The sequence below is a fragment of the Pseudorca crassidens genome, chromosome 6, assembly GCF_039906515.1.
Source record: "Pseudorca crassidens isolate mPseCra1 chromosome 6, mPseCra1.hap1, whole genome shotgun sequence".
NCBI lineage: Eukaryota > Metazoa > Chordata > Mammalia > Artiodactyla > Delphinidae > Pseudorca > Pseudorca crassidens.
This window is the reverse complement of record NC_090301.1, coordinates 89,201,376-89,223,565: the sequence shown is the minus strand read 5'-3', so window position 1 is coordinate 89,223,565 and position 22,190 is coordinate 89,201,376. Positions and strand designations below refer to the sequence as shown.

Sequence of the window (22,190 nt, the reverse complement as noted above, 5' to 3'; positions counted from 1 at the left end):
ATAATCTTTAAAAAGAAACAGTTTTTACAATACAAGCATAAATATAAGACATATAATTAAACTGTCCAAAACAATGAGAACTCTGAAGTAGCAGAGAGATTTTACAAAAGGAATTGAAATCAGATATAAAATACTGAAAGTGTATTAAAATCTTAGGTATTGTCTTTCACTGTAATAATGATCAACTTACGTGGACTACTCATGTCATTTTGTGGAAATGTCGTCTAGAGTCACTTGCTTTGGGAGGACTTCAAAATAAAATAATGAGATTAATATCTGCTTCCTCTTTTCATCAAATTTAAAGGTCATGGAACCCTTCTGACCAAAGTGGAATTCAAAGGTAAACCTTAAAGCGATTTGAAATTGAATTTCTCCTCTTACATGCTAGGCTGCCGTTATTAACTATGATGATGGAGACATTCAGAATGAAAAATCTTTTAATATACCCTTCTCTTTCTACACACAGGGGAAAAAAAATATGGCACAAGGGATTAAAGGAGCCTTAGAAAACTTGTGCAGAGTGCCATGCATGTTTCAGTGCTCCAAAAAGCTCATTCAATAAAAATAAAACTATGACTACATTTTGTGCATCAGATTTATAAAACAGTATTTTCATACAGTGATGAAAATTCAAACATTAAAAGTCAGTTGCAAATTTTTTTTTCTGATTAATTCTGAAAATTTCACTCTTTTGGTGGAAGAACATGACTACATTTGCATGGCATTCTCAACTTTAAAGCCTTACACCCTATGTAGCTCCCAGCACTTTTTTGCCCCCCTCTTCTTGCAGACTGCTGTATTGCAAAATGCAAAAAGTTTTATTGCATTTGGAAAGGATATTTATATATTAATTCACCAGTTTGTTAACTTGACTTTGAAACATTTTTTCATCTGTTATTGTTTCCCAATTTTCTGAGATAAAATTATTTCATATATACATAAAGATTTATAATTTTTTAACATGCTTCAAAAATTTTCTATCCTACCTTTGATATAATATTTTGCATAAAGTTCAATTAACATTTGCACAACTTTGTGCCAGGTCCTAGGATAAGTGTTTTCATATGAAAAATATTCTTATTCAGCTTCTATAATAACCCATGAGTTGGAATTATTCATCTTATGAAATGGAGAAGTGTGTGTTCAAATGATTTTCCTGAAAAATCATAGCTAATAAGAGGTAGAAATAAAATGTGGAGTTATTATGATCCTTCTTATTCAAAGCAGTAGTAGGAAAAATGCTTTTCCTTACTCCCTCATGCCCAAGAGAGTACAGTCACTTAAGAAGAAAGTAGAAATATTATCTGAACAAAGGAAAATCAGTGCATTTTCTGAGTAGTAAAATTGTTAAAATTACCACACCGGCTCAGACCTGTGGTCAGTAATGCCTGATATTCTGTCTCTGGCAGCGACAGTGAGGGACATGTTATAGAAGGGTGTTAATATCCTTCTTGATACCAACTTCACATTTTTGTGTGGATTCCAAAATACTGTAGATGTGTTTAAAACACCTTTAAAAATCCAAGATCCATCAATTATAAATTCATCTATATTATTACTCAGTACAATTTTGAACTTCCACAACAATTCACTCTATATATATTTCATTCATTTGGTAGATATATATATATATGTGTGTGTGTATATATATACACACACACACATATATATATATATATATACACACACACAGTTTTGTACTACAATTTCTATTTATTTAGCACTATTCTCTATCAAAATTTGACTGTTATTTCTAACATAGAAATAGCTAGGTATCACCCTGCTTTGTTTTCTTCAAAAAGCTTAAGTTAGTATCTTAAATTTTTGTTTGTTGTAATAAGTATAAGTGGTTCAACTCTATAATTATATATTATAATGCCTAGTTTTAAAATACTACATTAAATCATTGTGTTACCTAGTATTGATAAAATTAGTAAGACAAAGCTAATCTTACTTTAATATTAAGGACATTTGGTCAGAAAGAGTTTTTGATTTCTGAGAAGGGTTAATGTGATGAAGTAAAATAATAATGAGATGTTCAATAAACTCTGACCAACAATTATTTTAGGAAAAGTAAAAATTAATGAGAGGGCTTCTCTGGTGGTGCAGTGGTTGAGAGTCCGTCTGCCGATGCAGGGGACACGGGTTCGTGCCCCAGTCCGGGAAGATCCCACATGCCGCGGAGCGGCTGGGCCCGTGAGCCATGGCCGCTGGGCCTGCGCGTCCGGAGCCTGTGCTCCGCAACGGGAGAGGCCACAACAGTGAGAGGCCCGCGTACCGCAAAAAAAAAAAAAAAAAAAAAAAATTAATGAGAAATTTCAGTTGAAGAAGTGACCATGAAAGAAATAAAATTAACAAAGTGCATTATTTAAAGTGATTATTTTAAGAAGGAGAAATATAAAAGATAAAATCTAGTTTGCCAAGAAGTTATCCATAAAAGGAAGTTTGTTAAGATTGGCTGGTTTCAGTTAGAAATGTTTAAACACAAAATTCTATGCAGGCCACCTGAGCAGAAACAGCCACTAAAGTGTGAAATGATGACTCAATAAATATTAAAAAAAGAACAAAATCTCTACTAATGTAAAACTTTTATTATCTAGATGTTTTCCAGGAAATTTTATTAAAAGCAGATCTGAAAGGCATAAAGTGTTTTTTGTAGAGTGAGTAGATGATTTCTACTTAAATTAATATGTTACATGCATCAACTCAAAAGGAAAAGGAACAATCATAAAATTAGTATTAAGTAATATGGTTGATAAAATTGAAGACATAAATGTAGGGTATTACATTAGAAACGGTGGTTATAAGTCTATAGCTGAAAGTGGGAAGAAAAGCAATGTATGCTGTAACACAAATGGAAATCTACATGATGCCATGATGAATGACCAATTCCAAAACTGGCTTAAGAACATATCAAGCCATGGGGGCTGGGGTTGGAAATCTCCATGCTTAGTGCCATGCAGACAAAGTGACTAATCTTATACCTGAATATTTTATGTTTTAGCACAAAATAAGAGTAAACAATAAGGAATTTTTCTATGAAAACCTAATGACTACCCTTCCTAGTTCATAGGGTTTCTGTGGTGCAACATGGTAAAATCTGAAACAATTTATAATGGCAATATCTGGCATAGTCAACTGCAGTTATTAAATATCATTCAAGGCATATTATTAGTCCTATACAAATGTGGGGCAATGGTAGGGATATCAGAAAGTGTTAACAGAAGGTTTTGAGACTGTGAATGTCTTTATAAGTGAGATATATAACTCTAATTCTCTAGAAAATATTTATTTTCAGTTGTAGTGCACATATGCTGAGATATTGATATCAGCTACTTTAATTTATAGTCTGAATCATTGGGAAATAATTCCTATATATAGATAGTCACCTCCTTTCTGATATTTCAGTATAGCCTTTGTTCTAGTTACAAGATTTTTACATATCCACCAAAAGGTAACACTAAAGGTTTCTAGAGGCAAACATTTTTAATTGATAAAGGTACACTGTATTAGTATTGATACCACCTTCCCAATTACCACCATTCAGCCTTCCTCAAAATCTAGGACCTGCATTTCACAAGTTTTTAAAAATTTTTAAATTGTTTTAAAACAAAACAAGCAATCAAAAAAAGAGTAAATGAAAAAAATTGAAATGACTTGCTAAAATCAAGTGTATGAATTAACAAATTTGTCTACGCTGCATAAATGTCAATTAGTCATAAAACACTCACTAGATTTGTTCAACACTTATAGGAACATGTTGCAAACAGAAACATCTGAAGGCTTATGACAAAAGATGGCCATTAACACACACTTCTTTCCTAATCCAAGTATTATATTACTTCCCTGACTCAAGGTGAGAAGGTTTATGCAGGCAGTAGTCTAAAAATTGATTCAGGAAGTTTAGATAAATATCTTCAATAAATCTAAAAGGCTATAGAATATTACAGTAGTATTTTACATTATGGAGAATTGCCATTTGGGGTCAGTTATAAATACCTTTATTTATTTGGTCCACATACAATCATAAATATGGTACATTTTATTTTTGCATTTCTCTATTTATATATGCATTTATAAATTTCTAAATATGCCTTTGCCTATGACTATGCTAGACTAATTACTTAAAGGTAGGGGTAATCTATTATTCATTTTTATATTTCTTCATTTCTTGAGCACATGGTCAGTATGTAGGTTTGGTCAATCAATATGTTTGTTGTTTGTTAAAATGAATGAACGAATGCATGAAGGCATGGAGGATGCATGGTTGAACTCATATGAATACACATACATGTGTCATATCCCATTCTATGAAGAATATATAGCTCCATTCATAAGTACATGTTTTCAGCTAGTTACCAGTCATTTCTCACTGAAAAGAATATTGATCCACTATGAAAAACACTTAACATGTAAGAACCACAGTAATAGGCAAATATTTTCTTCCTTTCTTCCTTCCTCCCTCCCTCCCTCCCTTTCTTCATTAATCTATTTATTAATTCTTCCTTTTACAAAATTAGATGATCACATTTTAGCAACTTGGACATAAGTAAAATTTTACTTATTCAGTGTTGTAAATTCTGTGACACTTCTGTTCTTGTCCCACGATGCAGCTAACTAAGAAACGTTTATCTTCTTTCCCTGACAAAAATTCTAAAGGCATTTGCCTGATGGGTAAATTGACATGGAAACCAGTTTTATATAAAAATCATACAAACAAATATGTAGTTAAATATAATTTAATTCAATTTAGTCATTTAAATAATTGTGTAAAATTAAAGTGCTGGTATGGTGTGACACAAATGGAATGTGTAAGTTTTGGAATTAGACAGAACTGTGCTGTAATCTAGTCTCCCCTCCTCACAAAGGATATATCTTCTAGCAATTCACCCACTTTGGTTGTTTAGTTTATAATATAAGGGAGAGCAATACTCCCACTTTTGTCACACATTTCCCACAGATCTAGCCTCTTATGCTTTAACCTTTGTTTTCCCCTTAAATCCCCTTCCTTTCTTATTTTATATTTTATCTTTCTATTGTATGTTTTCCTTTTACTACCTCAAAATTTTTCTTCTTCCTTCTTTACTTTGTTTCTTTTTTCCTCTCTTTCTTCCTTCCATTCTTTTTCTTTTTCCTTTTTGCAAGGCAAGTTGATCATTATAAAAGTTAAAAAAAAATTAGGCTTCCTGAAAGATTAAATGATACAATGTATATAAAATTTACACACCCTCTAAGTTAATTTAACTCAAGTGATAAATAATACTACGAATATTAAATTTAAAGCTTGTATATGGCACACCAATATCAATATAATTATAATTTTTGTTTGTATGCTGAGTGGAAGAAGTATTAGGCTAAAATTTCTGTACTCCTTTAACAAAAATGGCTTTCTCCTGCTACTAGTCCAGTGTGAAAAAGAAGAAAATATTTCCTTAACTGACGATAATGTAAGGAATTTTTCATTTATTTTTTTCACTCTTAAACCAGTGTTGCTGGTTAATCTATATTCCTCTGATCCTTTTCTTAAAATTGTATAAAGTTGGTTTGGAATTAAGTAGTAGGTTGGAGGTTTATTGATTTATTTTTTTTGACTTGTTCCAGGATAGAACATGAGCAGGAAATAAACCTTCATTGTTAAAAGCATCTGAAATTTGTGCTTTTTCATAGCAGCAAAACCTGGGGAATGCAGTCTAATAGAGAGAAAAATAATGTAAATTGTTAAAGAGGTAACAAGTAAATGAATGAAAATACTATGTAGTTATACTGTATTTGGTTTCTTTGGTTATTCTGATTTACTTACTGATTATATTAAAGGCCAAGAACATGTCCCAGAATCAAGGGAAAATAAGGTGACTACATCAAAGCTTCATAACAACAGCTGCCCAATGGGTAACTATGCAATAACTGTTCTCTGTTAGGCAGTGCCAGCTGTACTCTCAAAGCACAAACTGGACTTTAAACTTTAATAGAAAAATTCTGTATTCCGTGTTTTTCCCCATGACATGACTAGCTTGGTGAAAGCTAGAACAAGCTACAACTTGTTACCTGGGATCATAAAGGATAGATATTGATGTGACAGATTTTCCTGGCCTTTACTGTTCCAAAAGACATGCACGTTTCACATTTCGTGCTTTGAAAATATGCCACGGGGCAGAAAACAAATAAGGGACATGCAATGACCTGACTCTTGAAAAGTGGACAACACAGGCTGCCAAAGTTGAATTGCTCAAAACCCCTGCTGAAAAGTTGTGATCTGTTTGAAATCACTCCTGACAGCTTCCTTGGGCTCTTCTCAAATGTTCTCTACGGGGCCACAGGGTCGCTGGTCCACAAGGAGGAGCGTCGCTCAGCCTGACAGCAGAGGCCTGAAGAGTAGCATGTGCCCTCTCCTTTCAGCAGAGCCAGTAGTTTGAAATACCTAGGCCTTAATTAGCTGTTGTAATATAGAAGAATAATTCCTACCTTTTAAAAATGTGTGACAGAAACGAAACTCACTATCTTCTTCCCCAAAACCCCAACAGAGGTTTCCCTAGTACCTGTACATTTCCTTATGTGTTTCTCACCCTAAGGACGTATAAAACAATGCTAAACTTTTAAGAAAATAATTAGATGGAACAATCACAAAACCAAAGAAAATGACAAAATGACTAATTTTCCGATCATTCGCTTAATGAATGTCCCTTTGGTACTTGTACATTCATTTTGCATCCCTCTGAGTTTTAAAAATCTGCTTTGAAAGTGTTTCAAAAGCTAGCTCCTGTGTGTTTTCTGAGGTGTTTGAGGGTGGACCTGCTGCTCTTTTTTCTCTGTTGTCCCTCATGGGACTTGAGCTTAGTTATGTACTTCCCTTTTCAGTCACTATTACTATCACAATCATCACACTTCTAATCTTTTATTTATGCCATATTTTGCTTATTTTTAATAACGAGCACTTTTTAAGAACCCCACAGCTTATTTTTTGCCTCCAAACTCCCAGAAGCCCAAATTATGCCAAGTACTGATCATTTTATGTATGGTCTATTAGAACAGTTTTAAGGTTCTACTTTTTTTTTTTAAGTGTTTACTAGGTTGAAAACAATATTCTGGTTTTTTTTTAACAGGTATTACATTTCTTATTCCTCAAAATAATTTTAGGAAGTAGATGCTATCAGTATTTCCATATTAAGATGACAAATGAGGCAAAGAGAAGAAAAACAAAACCAACAAAACAAACTGCAATTCCAAGGTATAAGGTCTTCTATCTTTTGGCTCTTTTTTGTGCCCTGTTTACCAACAAATCACTTTTAAAAAGCCATTTCTTTAATTTAAAAAATTGTCTCCTTTTCCTTTGTAAATTGGGATTCATTTTAAAATCTGTTTTTTCAAACCCAGGGCTTCTTGTTCCAGCAGAGCACCATGCCATCAAGACCTTTTTAAAACACACACATGATTGAGATAGTTCATAAGTCAAATGTTATTAGTGTTCCCCTACTGTTTATGGACTTATGGAATAAATTTCAAATTCCTAGCTAAGCATATTATGTTCCTCAGAACGATTTCAGTGTATAACATTATTGTCTAATACTCCCCCAGAAGCACCATTTATCTTACACCACTCACATCCACAGAGCCCCTGCCACATTCCTTCTTGTCTCATCTCTTTCCTCAAAATAGATCAGAGTCCCTCAAGGGCAGGGGCTACAACTTACTTTCCTCTATTTCATTCTTTTTTCTTTCTTTCTTTTTTTTTTTTTTAGAGAGAAAATACCAGAGTAAAAACAACAAACAAAAGTCAAAGAGAAGAGAGAACAAAAATTAATACAATTAAGTTTTACTAATAACTTAATATGGGTAAGTTAAAAGCCTATTTAGTTCCTTTTGTAGAGAGATATTTAACCTCAGTTCCAGAACGCTCAGGAAACTTCCTGTGGTAGTTTTAGAAGATATCATAAAGATAAGAAAGAGAACCAAAAATCATAATGAAATGAATCACTTAAAATTTTTTTTCTGACTCTTGCAGTTTTTGAAAATGTATTAATGAAGTAAGAAGTGGTATTACAATGATGATAGAAAGATGCTTATATCATAGGCTGCCAGATTTCACAATACAATACAGGCACCAGGACAGTATTTTTTAGCAACATTAGTTAAGCACATATTACACAAAGAATGCATGCTAGCTGCTGAGGCAAAATAGATAAATCAGATACAACCTCTTCTTTAAAGGAATTTACAATCGGCCAGAGAGAAACAGACATGTACATTTAGAAGGGCCATGGAGTAAAACAAGCAGCATTCCCAAGCCAGTTTCATAGAAATATGCTCCATGTCAAAAGGCCACACAGAGACGAGAAGCCAATTCTAGCCATAAAATATGGAATATCATAGGGTAATACGAAAAATGTAACCACACACTCATGCAGATGATCAGAGAAAGGAAAACATGTTTCCAAAAAAAAAAAAGAGGAAAAAAAAATAAAGCAGAAAGCAAACAAAACAAAACAAAACAGATGCCCAAATAAATATAACCAAACCAAAAAAACAAAAAAAGGAAAAATCCAGAAAAAAGGGAAAAACAAATAATAGATTGGGGAAAAATGCTCACAGAAAGTTATTTTTAGCTTCTGCTTGAAATGAAGAAGGAAAACATAAAAAACTAACAGTGTTAAATTGTTTTTGACCACACAGAGAATTGGTCCTGTTACGGGCAAGAAGCAATAATACATATAGTAAGAAATGTCTTGGAATTTTGCCATACTGTTATTTTCAAAACAGTGTGGGCCTGAATTGGTATGATTTCAAAACCAGTGTAATATCAGAGTTAGATCTTTTTGGTTCTCCCTTTTCAGTTGATAAAATATAATTTTAAACTTGTTTTTTTCTTTTCTTTTTGAAAAAGAAGGTGAATTATACAGAAAATTGATTTTAAAGGAAATATTCCCCAAATTCCACCAATAATGGTCATTAATCTTTAAGCTTCACAAGTCAAATATTTTTGTCTGTTCACTGATAAAAACTTCAGTGCCTAGGTTGTTTTCTGGTATATAGTAGGTATTCAATAAAAATTTTCTGATGAATTAATATGGGAAGAAAAAAATCACCAGTATTTTTGTTATCTAAATGGACAAAAATATGAAGAAACCAAGGGACAGACACTTAGGTTTCTAGCTCATATAGATTGTGGATCTATTGATACTAGACTAGGGGTTGATAATAAGAAATAGGTGGAAAAGATTATTACTTCTCTTGAAGTTAGGCATAAATAAGTTTATAAACTTATTTTATAAACTTATAAGTTTATAAACTTATAAACATAAATTTATATAACCTGATATATTGTGGTACATTATTTTAAAGTATCAGGAAAATAGATCATAAAATCACAGAGAAAAATTAATACAAATATTTAATTGTGACCCAGGAATTTTTCAGTTACTCCATAGTTTTAATAATAAAGGCTTTGTTATTTTTAATTCTGCTACTATGGGAATCTTTGTTTTCTCAGTGTCTTTATAGATATTTTAGAGGAATTTTGAGAGAATTGGTATCTGTGGTTGTGACTCTGACCCAATTTTTAAAAAATTACTAAAATTCAAATGTGACTCTGATTAAATACATCATACTTTATAGTTTTATAGTATATTAGTGAACAATTAGTCTAAACCCATCACCTTATGGACAAGGAAAATGTGACACAAACAGACAATGTAACTTGCCCCAAATCATTGCTAGTTTGATTAATAAAATCTATACTTTCACACTGAATATTTCTTCTTCTGAGTGTTGATACTAGAAAACTAATGAGATAAGCACACAGATATTTAAAGACAGAAGTTTTTATCCTAGGAAAAAATAATTTAAAAAAAGAACAAAACACAGAAACAAACTAACAAAAAAATCCTAATTATAGAATGATAGCTGGTTCATTAAATAAAATAGGAAAAGTCCAGACAATAGAACACTCAGTAACCTTAAGAATAAAAGTATCTAGTTATGTAGATTGACATGGAATGATGTTCATAATGTATTGCAAAGTAAATAAACATGAAAGAGTATCTATCACATGATTTCATTTTAGTATATAATATTCTGCAAATATATATTTGCATAAAGAAACGGAATGAATAGAACCAAAGTAATAGTAGTTTGAGATCAAAGCGTCAGCAGGTTTGATTTCTTCTGAGGCCTCTCTCCTTGGCTTACGACCATCTTCTTCCTATATATCTTCACATGGTCTTCCCCTGTGTGTGCTGTATCCAAATCTCCCCTCCTTATAAGGACACCAGACACATTGGATTGGGGCCCACCCTAATAACCCCCATTTTAACTTATTCATCTCTTTAAAGATTCTATCTCCAAATACAGTCCCATTCTGAGGTACTGGGAGATAGAGCTTCAACATATGAATTTTGAACACAATTCATCTCAAAATACGGACAAAAAAGCAAAATTCATATACACACATATAGATATATCACTTGTGTGTATAAGTTAATTTTTTTTTTTTTTGCGGTACACAGGCCTCTCACTGTTGTGGCCTCTCCCATTGCGGAGCACAGGCTCTGGACGCGCAGGCCCAGCGGCCATGGCTCACGGGCCCAGCCACTCTGCGGCATGTGGGATCTTACCACACCGGGGCATGAACCCGTGTCCCCTGCATTGGCAGGCGGACTCTCAACCACTGCACCACCAGGGAAGTCCTGTATAAGTTCATTTTATGTCAACTTGACTGGCCTAAGGGATGCCCAGATAGCTGGCAAAACATTATTTCTGGGTATGTCTATGAGGGTGTGTCTGGGAAGAAATAAATGTTTGAATTAGACTGAGTAAAGAAGACCACTCTCACCAGTGAGGGTGGGCATCATCCAATCTGCTGAGGGTCTGAATAGAACAAAAAGGCAGAGGAAGGGCACATTTGCTCTCTCTGCTTGAGCTGGGACATCCGTCATCTCTTGCCCTCAAACATTAATGCTCCTGGTTTTTAGTTCTTTGAACTTAGAATGTGACGTACACCATCATTTCCCAGGTTCTCAGGTCTTTAGATTTGGACTGAATTACACCACCAGCTTTCCCTGTTCTCCAGCTTGCAGACAGTAGACCCTGGGATTTCTTGACCTCCATAATTGGGTGAGTCAATTCCTATAATAAATGCCTCTCTCTCCCCATTTATATATATAATATATATGATATACGACACATATGATATATATCCTATTGCTTCTTTTTCTCTGGAGAACCCTGAATATTTGATTCTTCTCTTTTAAAAAACTTCAGTTAAGTCCAAGTCAATTAATATTTACTATTCACTTGCCACGTGCTTTATACAAAGAGATAATCCTGTGTTGAGACTAGTGGGATAATAAGAGTAAAGTGGAAAAAGGCAGCAGAGACATTTGGGTCCAGTGAGCTATTTAAGCAAAAACATCTAGGTGTGGAATGGTCCCATGGCTATGTGGTGAGCCTGTGTATGCGCCTGTGTCCACAGTGGTAGGAGAAGTAGTGTAGCTACAAGCAGTTCTTTACTACTGGAGGGTGAAATGTGCTGTGGGTATTGCTGGGAGATAATGCTGTGGAGGTTGGTCTACGTTTTAAAAAACAACTTGGGCTTCCCTGGTGGCGCAGTGATTGAGAGTCCGCCTGCCGATGCAGGGGACACGGGTTCGTGCCCCGGTCTGGAAAGATCCCACATGCCGCGTAGCGGCTAGGCCCGTGAGCCATGGCCGCTGAGCCTGCGCGTCCGGAGCCTGTGCTCCGCAACGGGAGAGGCCACAACAGTGAGAGGCCCGCGTACCACAAAAAACAAAAAACAAAAAAAAACCTTAAATTCAATATAAATGAAAGTCTTACGCTAGGGAGAAATTTTAGAAGTAGGAAGACATAGTTAACTTGTTATTGAGTTCACAGGCTTATTCATTTCTATATCTCACAACAAAAATTGCCTAACAATACAAACATTGTCAAAATAACACATTAATTTTTTAAAGTTTGGCTTTAACATTGTTCAATATACCTTCTTTGATAAATGTCAAAACTCTCTCCAAATAAACATAAAAAAGCCTTTAGATTTTCATTTATTCTAGGCTTTTCTTTGGAGTTGTCTTTTCCTCCGCACATAGTAATAAGTGAAAAGGGCCATCAAGAGACAAAAGTGAAGGCTTTCAAAGAACAAATCTATTCCTTAAATTGAAAGATAAGGTAATAAAATTTCTATGTGGAAAAAACCTGTCAACCTCATAGATCTGAATACTTTGTAGACTTTCCAAATGTGTGTAAGTTCTGCACAATTCAATAGTTTTTTACTCTATGAAAAAAAGAAAAATGTAGTACCAACAAAGTTAAAGCAAGTACTATATCTTACTTCTTAAAGCAATTTTTGTTTCCTGTAAAGGCGCTTAGATGAAATAGTGCATACTAGCTTTTCATCAAAGATACATGACCACTACAAATTGAAATCTGAAGCTAAAATCTGTGTTTCCAAAAATTTCCACTTACAAGGAGAATCAACCACTAGAAAGAGATCCTGAGGGCTTAATATTCTCTTAGCTGGACAATTTTTGTATTCTACATGATCATAGGCACTTCATACTAAATTTATTTTTATTTATTTACATTTTAGTACCAAATGAATTATAAGTATCCTATGTAAAACTAGGAAATTTTCCATATTCTAGAAATTTTAACTCTAAGAAACATGAGTATAATATCTATGTCTGAACCATCTATCCTTCATAGTTACTTAACAATGGGCCCTTAATAAATAGTGAAAGACTGATCCTCTGGAAACGTATGTCTTTCTTATTGTAAAAATATTTTCCCTTAGATCCCACTTCCCCTTGAAGTTACAATTGTTCTTCCTTCATTTAATCCACAGCCAAACAGTCAGAAAGGAATCTACAGTCTTCTCTACTTTCTTACCTTTCACTTTTCCAACTATAATCTGGTTGCTGTCATGTAGCACTTTCAAAACATCTCTCATAATGGCCATCTAATTACAAAATTCAATAAACCACTTAGAATTCTTATCCTCTTTGAACTATCTGGAGTTGATATTCTTGGACACGCTCTATTCCTTTGACTTGGAGGAACCTTCACTTTGACAAGTCCCCTCCAAATTCTATTTCTTCTCATTTTTTTGTTGATTCTTCCATAATACAGTATTAAACATTGGTGTCTCCTAGAATTCCATCCTTAATTCTCCAATCGTCTTTCTATAAACCCACTCTTGAGTCATTCATAAACTGTACCTCACAAACTGGTCCCAACATATACCTTTAATCTCCCCCAACCCATCCCCCATTATATCACATAGCCTGTGTTCTATTCTCAACAACGTTCATCTTCTACTTTCAGACCTTTTCTCTCACTGTGCTATTCCTCTTTCAAGAAAGGTTTTCAGACATTTCCTCCAGTAAAATAACTAAAATTTTTTTCAAAATACTGTTAAAATATCACTTCATCTGTAAAACCTTTCTCTCTCCCACTAGTAATCATTAACTGATCTCTATTCAGTTGTTTTCCCACAACACTTTGGTCATATTTCTGTATAGCAATTATCAAATGGTATTTTAACTTTTTAAAATCCATTCATCTACCCAAAATGAATCTTAAACTCTTTAAAAGTAAAAACCTTATTGGAGTTAGTCAGCACAAAGAAAGCAGTATGGAATAAGAGTTATAACCAGGGCAAGGACTTTAGAATCAAACAGGTATTTGCTAAATCAGTTTTAGCTGTTATTAATTCTCCTTCTGAATATACATAGGGCCTCACTCATCATAGGTTATCAATACATATTTGATGAATGAATTAATGAGTGAATAACAGAATATCATTATCTCTTCTACGATTCTTTCATGGCTTAAATGATTTGAGGAATTCAGTAAGCATTACTCCTACCATCAGAATAAATTTTAGGGTGTAGAAAACCAAAGCACAGACAAAATTTCCATTAAGCCCAAAGCAGATAGAAATAAAGATACACAAAAGTAAAAGGTGCTTGCTCTGAACCTTTCCGATTAACACATTTTTCCTCGCTGATTTTTTTTTTTTTTTTTTTGCGGTACGCGGGCCTCTCACTGCTGTGGCCACTCCCGTCGCGGAGCACAGGCTCCGGACGCACAGGCCCAGCGGCCACGGCTCACGGGCCCAGCCGCTCCGCAGCACATGGGATCCTCCCGGACCGGGGCACAAACCCGCGTTCCCTGCATCGGCAGGCGGACTCTCAACCACTGCACCACCAGGGAAGCCCTTCCTGGCTGATTTTAATCAGAGGCTGATTATACCTTACAAGGTCAGGTGCCTCTGATGATACATGGTAAGAGTGAAAAGTGGAACAGAACATTACTGTGGACTGTTATGCCCACAAGAAATATTCATTCTGGTGACACAAGGGCATTCTCTAGACAGGTCATATTCCTGAGACCTATTTATGGAGGGGGGTGGTGCTGAAATGTCATGTATACTTTGCCTGGGAATTGTGAGAAAGGGACAAGAAATACAAAGACTGGGCCCCAGAGCAGGCATTACCAGCGTCCTAAAAATGAGATAACATAAGTACCTAGATCAAAGTTTGGCCAAGGATCACCCTGACCTTACTAACACTGAACTAACCATGAATCCATCATTTTTCACCTGAAGTGCTGGCAGACCTTTTGGTGTGGGATCCCTGCAGCTGATCTCCAGGCCTTTCTTCCACATGCCACTCAGTGTCACCTTCGAAAGCAAACTCCTTCAGCTCTGCCTCAAATCACTTTGGCTATACATTCTTTTCAGGATCCTATGGAATCCCCTAACTTGCATAAATCGGGTTCCAATTTATCTTCCCAGTTTTAACTCCTCACCCCCTCCCCAATTCTCCAGTCACCCTTCATTCTAGCTGTATTAAACCACCCACAGTTCCCCAGAGAGGTCACTAAGTCTCACATCCATGTCTCTGCTTATGTTATTCTTTCTTTTCAGAATGTTCTTCCCGACCTCACTGAACTATCTGAACTACATGGACAACACGAGGTTGCCTTTTCTGTAAAGTCTTCCATGTATTCCTATCTCCCATTCTAAACAAATCACCTGCCCTGTTAAAACTCCACTGCCCTCTCCTTTTTCCTGTGTTCACACCTGCGTTAATACAGGTTAATTAGTTGCTTATGAATTTCTAAACCCACTAATTCGTGAGCTCCTTGATGTTTGGGTTAAATTTCATTCATCTTCACTTGTCTAGGACTTAGCACTCTTTCAGGGTCTTATAAATACTTGCTGAATGACTGGAGGAATTTAGGTTGGAGGCAAGGCAGAGGTAAGACTAAAGAAGGGTCCCCTCTCTGTCTTCAGCTGCATAAGGCACTAAACCTGAGTATGAACTAAGAAGTGTATCAATTTCTTAACAGGTCAGTTTATATACCCTTTACAGACTGATATTTAAAGGAGTATTTCTGGATTATTTTATGTAGGAACATTGGTTTAACATATTCAAATATCTTTTAGAAAAAAAGAAAGAATATCAGTTTCTCCTATGTGATTATTTTAATCACTTCCCATATTTTCACAATTATTGTGTAAAGAATAACATTTTCTTGAATAACAAAATAGATCATTATGAACAAATTGTAGAGTTTTGGAAATGAAATATCTGAATTTTAATATAATTGTGCGTTAAAACCATTACTAAATACTCTGAGACACCACCATGAGCTATTATTGGGTGCCAATCAGGGTTTCTGTTTATGACATGGAGTATTAAGGAAGATGTCAGATATGATCCATCGCTAAAGCTCAAATGCAACATGCAAAAATAACTTCATTGTTATGAAGGTTGATAGCTACCCCAAAGGTGGTCCCTGAGATTTCACAGAGGAAAAGAATGTATTTGTTATGAACAAACTGAATCAAGAAAGAATGTTTTGAAATGAAGTTTCTGGAATATTTTAGCATATACCTATTTCTTCTGTAAAGAAGTCTTACTGATTAAGGTAAGACAGTTCCACTGAAATCTTGGGAGCCAAAATAATGTGTTTTATCAGTACTTGAAATGAAAAGTCAGTTACTAAATAAAAGACACTATTCCAATTATAGTATCCAGTATAGTAATAAAGTCTAAAAACACCTGCTTCTGTCCTCTAATTAAAAGTCACTGTTCTAGCAAATGTATTTTTATGAGACAGTTCCATGAGCTTTTTCATTCCCTCCATTATATTTCTAGACAATCTAGCTAACTGTGGTGCATACACTTGTCGGCGAGCAAAGCAAAGGTTAAGTGTGTATGACACAGATGAGCCCCGAGATTAAGTATACGCTGTGAAAAGCATGTGGATGTTCATGATTTAAACCAATGAACTCTGGCCTGAAATGATGTCACACAAAGCTTAGCGGTAAGTGGAAGGTTAAACCTACTTGCATCTCGGCTCATTAAACGCAGTTAAAGTGCAAATCCCCTCATTCTGACAGTAGTGATCACAAGGGTTCTCTTTCTGGTCACAGCGCTGACTTTTAAACCCAACAGAGCATCTGCAGAATTTCAGTAAAATACAGCTAAATAAAGCATCTGACTTTTTTTTTCAAATGTTTCAAATTCATTTCATACAGAAATAGTAACATATGAACAAAATTTTTCTCAGGTATGCTGACTTATTTCTTATATACACACTCATCATAGGCTATTCTGACAAGGTGGGGAACAGAATGCAGATGTGGATCAGATGTGGGCATCATTCTTCTGGTCAAGCAGTGATAAAAGAAAACTCAAAATAGAGATCACATAGACTGAATGGTCTTATTTCAAGCTTTCCATTATGGCCAATCAGGTATTTGAAAAGGGAATATATTAAATTCCAGATTTTCTCAGGAGCAGAGAATCTACAATACTTTCCAAACATTTAGAAACCCAGATTCAAGGTAATGTATTTCAAAAGAGACAAGGGCTTAATAGGTTTACATAATACAACACTCAAAACCTGATACAAAAATCAAATAGTATTATACTTTTGAAAAGATACCTTACATACTTTGAAAATAATGGCCCTAAGTACCAAAGTATTTATAAATATGATTATGTCTGGGTTTCACGTATCTATTGTAAATAAGGTCAATTAAATTAGAACAATTTTTACTGGCATTTCCAAGTTCAAAGGTCTCTGAATGTTTGAAATGGGTATGATGCTAAGAAGTGAATGAGCTTTTCCATATGAAATCACTAGCAAATTGATGAGGGAGGAGATTCTGTAGTACATGAGCCAATGAGGAACAATACTTGATCAGAGATGTCCACGAAACATTCATTTAAAATATGTTACGCCAAGAAAGGAGAAAAATAGAGCAGGGATTCCATGTACATCTAAAGTTGTTATCATAAAATGCCCACAACATTATAAAATACTCACAGACACACAGGTACATTTGTCTCTGGGTCCAGCTGGCACGTGCCACCATTGTAACAGTAGCCGTCACATAGCTGGCAGCTAGAGGCAATCTTTCCATTAGTGCAGCTGCAGCAACAAAGAAAAAAAAATCTCTTTGTTTCTGGCGTGATTATTGTTGAGAGCTGACACAAATTCTCTAAAGATGAGAATATTCATCATAGAAGACTAATGCAGTGGCTGGCTAAAAGTAGGTTTTCAGAAAGAGAGACTTGCTGGAGGCAAAGATGTTTTTTAATAGAATGATGACAAATAAAATTTTTCTTTTGGTAATTTTCAAAATTTCAATCCATTCGTTTAATATAAAAATTTAATATAGCTAGACATAGGTGTGAAAAAATATACTCTAGTGTTTATCACTTACACTTCAGGGAGACATTAACATCAGTATTTTATTCCCTTTTCATATTACAGAGTTTGGTGGCATCTTTATTATTTATAAACCACATTATCAAATAACTCTGGAAGCAAATGCTCAGCTATTCCTTCTAAACTGGAAAGTCTGGTCCAAAGAACTGTTATGAGTTTTAGACTCCACATTTTGTACGAAAGCATAGAACTATTCTGTAGTCACTTTTACCCCACTGTTTCTCCCTGAATATGTACTATAATTAGTGTCAAACTCTTTTTATTCTAAAGGAAAAAACATAACACTTCATTGCAAAAATAAACAGTAATATTATAGGAACAATATGCAATATGGCAACAAAGTAATGAGGTAGGCTTTCTTGGAAAATTTTTGGAAATGCTTCTAATTTATAGTACATTACCTGTCTGGGATAAGAATAAGTACGGTGGCTATTGCTACATGGGAAAAACAAGCATAATGATAAGAGGAAAATTACAGAAATTTCTTACTTGCCATGTTATATTTTTAAATAAATAAATGAATAAATAAATACTATTAGATCAGACATTGAAAATTGTTGGTGGAACAGAGAAAAGTACATTGACATTCCAAATTATTGAGGGAAACTCTTCTACGAGAAGTATGGTAATAGAATCATACAAGCCTTGGCCAAGATCAGAATTACAACAGATCATGTCAATATTCCGATTATGAGATCATGTTAGTACTAAGTGCTATGAAGTAATCAATGGTATCACAATAAATCTGGACATAACCTTGATAAAGAAATCAGGCTGCAATGTCATTGATTGATCACTTTGATCCTCTTCATGGTGGGTACCTATTGCAGTACATCCATCAAAGAGTAATTCTCAATGATTGGTTAGATATTTGAAATAATTGGTTAGCAATCCCATAGTTTATTTATTCTGTGCATATTTATTTGGCCTCTTGTGGGTGGTAGGGCTGCTGGAAATGCACTGAACTGCTTACACTTTCCCAGAAGTTTAATTTAAAGATTTTTTTTAAGAACCTGGATTTAAAAAATCACATTTCTTTTCAAGATAAACAGAAGCAGTGAGTCAATTATGTACCAGATATGAAATGGAGACACGTGAAAGTGGAACTAAACATGGGGAAGATGGTAGTGGTTTAAAGTTTCCAAGATTTAACAAAGAATATCACATTCTTTATAATCTATAGAGCCATACGAATATGGATGCAAAGTGAGTCAAGTACGTATTTAATGGTAGTGGTGTCTGATATGTTAAATGGATCTGGGAGACTTTTTCTTGCTTTCCTCGCCCAGCCTCCTTGAAAATCGAAGAGCAGAAAGTTATAGTTTCATGTTCAATCAAAGGGACAACATCAAAGAAAAAAATTAGCTCATCATACATTAAAGAATTTTCCATAAAAAGATAACTATACACCAAATATCATCTTTTAAAAGAGAAAAATATTCTAATTATCGATTGCTTTTAAACTTCTGCTTCCAAGAGTTATAAGAGATGTTGCCCTGTTCTCCTTCTAAAGGTTTTATCTGAATCCTAAACTTTAGACAGAACTTTGTAGATATTTCAAATGTGAAATACAAGTTATCCAAATCATTGTAATATATCAGAGTACAACTTATATTTTAATGTAGGTTTTCATCATAATTTCATTTCTTAGAAATGTTACATGTGCGTGCATGCAGACACACTTTGTAATTAGCAGTTGTCCAGTAAAAAGAAAGAATTCTCATAACAATTTGACATCACAGTGGTATTATTTAGGCTATTCAAAATTATGATAAAGACTTTCTTCAACAATATTTACTGAGGAAGAGAGAAAAATACACAATTAGCTCGGTTTCAAAGATTATACTCAGTATAATTGACAGAGCATCTATTCTTTACTGTAGTTGACAGCTCATAGGCTGTGCATTAGAAATACATGACTCTTTGGAATCGCAGGTATACATGCTGCTTGAATTTTCCCATTTCAGTAAAAAAATATTTAACTCAGTTGTGATTTTGTTTTAGTATCAGTTCTTTACCCATGAAATAGAAGTCCCAATATCACTGCAAGCTTTAGTTAATGCTAAGATGAAAAGTATCATAGAAATGAAAACAAACTTATCTAAAAGTTTCAAAATACCCAAAGAGTCCTGTTTGTACTATCATGTTCATATGTTATTATAGCCTATCTGATAAATCAAATATTATACGCTTATCTTTAAACTTCCATTATCAACTCACTGCTAGCAACTATTATTTATCCATTCTTACATATAGTTTTCCAGAAAGATCTTTTAAGAGTCAAGAACTATAATGTTGGACCTTCAAAAGCCTACTCAGGCTATGAGGTTCTAGTGTTTCTATGTTGGTGAAGCCAGTATTCTATGTAAAGGAGCAGGAACCGAGGGTCCTAAGAGTTCAGCCCTTCATTCCTCACGTGGAACTGCCCTGTGTGATGGAAACAGGGTGTGTGTCTCTGCATGAGCTTCTCCAAGATAAACTGGGTTGCAAACTATGGCTCATAGCCTTTCTTATACGATGGTCCATGATTCCCTGTGTGACTGGGATGGGGCTGTGAAGAAGATTCTACAGTGCATTCCTGACATGGTACACTGGACATAAAGAAAGATGTATGCTCAGTAATTAAAATCAAGTTCTGTCATGCTAAAGTTTCATCACAAAAAAACGATGAGCTTAATGAGCAAACATGATTTTGGTAGTTTATATGAAAATGCATTTTGCTTTTATGTACTTATCAAAGGCATATATTATAACTAGTCATATTTTAAATTACTTTAGTTAAAAAATAATATACTTTCAAAGGACACAATTTGAGGGTTTGAGTAAATGTCATTTATAGCTATAACACAAATCATACATGGAGTAATTCTAAAATGAGAGTAAAGAAAAAAGAAAAAAATGTTGATGGTGTCTGTAATAAAATTTTATGGGGCCTTGTTTGGCAGAGCAACATAACTCAGGGCTGGCACCCTTGCAGAGCGGTCTTGGTGGAAGCTGTGACGTGAACCCTTTAAGGCGTGCTTTCCTATCACATATGCTCGTTTATTATACTCCTAGGGCAAGTGATAGAGTCCAGTCCTTTATAAGCCCTTTTTTTGAAAAGCCTGTTAAAAGAAGTTCAGAGTGAGAATTGATCTCTAACCCCAGTGGCATAAATTTGTTTCATGCTAGAAACATTACTAGCATGTTGGCATTACTCTTTACCTGCAAAGTTCTGTTCCCCATTCACTTGATCTCAAAGTCAAAGAGCAAAAGGCAATGTAATCAAAATCTAACTTGGACATTTTTGTTGTAGTTGCTTCCTAGGAAACATTATTCCTTCTACTTATTTTGTACAATAATTTTCAAAGTCAGATAAAAAGATTAAATTTTATTTCCATTAGATAGGTCTTTTGCTTCTTCCCCAAAGGATCATTTTGTAAAATCAGAAAGGCAAACACTCATTGTTGATAATAATGATGAAACAAGTAAAAGCCTGAGCTATTCTAATTTAGAAGTATTACACATAGCTTTCTGAAGGTATGTTGCATTTCACTTTTACTTGCTTACTATTAGGAATATTCTATATAGGCAATGATCTGACCATGTCATTACATGATAAATGTTCATATTACCCAGATGTACATAATAGGTTTTTAGTAAGTTTTGGTTTAATCAAAATGAATTGAACTCTATCTCTAGCCAAAAAAGAAAAAAAGAGAGAGAGAGAGAGAATGGAATGGTTGCCATACTGAATTTTAGAATAAAAATAATTTATATTGTTTTCACTGTTTATTTCTGGATTGCTATGTCCTTTTGGGTTCAAATGTTTTTATAAAGTAAGCTAGCTGTCTACTTACTTGCAAGATATATCTTCACTGTCTTTATTTATAATGCAGTGTCCCCCATGGCACCTTATACATTTGTCAACCTCGCATTTTGGTCCTTCGTAGCGTGTTGGACAGACACATTCCACACTTCCGTCATCCCCAATGGTACAGGATTCAGAATTCACACAGTAGTGATGACATACATCTAGAAAGAATGCACAACATAGAAATGAAATTTCTTGAAATATTTCAAGATATATTTCTTGAGTCACAATAAATGTTACCTTTCACTTAATATTTTAAAATCGTCAGAGAATAGGTAGATTAATTTACAAAAAGCAGCGTGTAACTGGATGTAACCAGAATTCTTTAATAATGCCATTGGTTCCTCTTTTTGCCCGAGTTAGGCATCATTTCATCTTTCTAAGAGGAGATGGGTTATACTGATATAATACTAAGTGACAAACTCTTTTGGTTCTGAGTTTTAAAGTTTAAGTTCACAAGTTTCCTCAGTTTTCCTTCTAATGAGCAATATTAATGTTATTCTGAAATGAACAGAAATGCTCAAGATTTCTTTAGATGTCATTTATCTTTGTCCCTCTTTGCAACTCTTTTCATCCAGAGAAC

The 22,190-nt window shown here is 34.4% G+C and overlaps 1 protein-coding gene across 1 annotated transcript in view; it reads right to left on the bottom strand.

Annotated features, from left to right (window-relative positions):
* The window catches only part of LRP1B (LDL receptor related protein 1B), a 1,616,178-nt gene that overhangs the window by 18,291 nt on the left and 1,575,697 nt on the right, over positions 1-22,190 (bottom strand). The window contains exons 86-87 of the mRNA XM_067742376.1: positions 21,594-21,768; positions 17,350-17,454 (exon numbers count right to left, since the gene is read on the bottom strand). Coding sequence (XP_067598477.1) covers positions 17,350-17,454; positions 21,594-21,768 — 280 coding nt within the window. The remainder of the gene's footprint in view (positions 1-17,349; positions 17,455-21,593; positions 21,769-22,190) is intronic.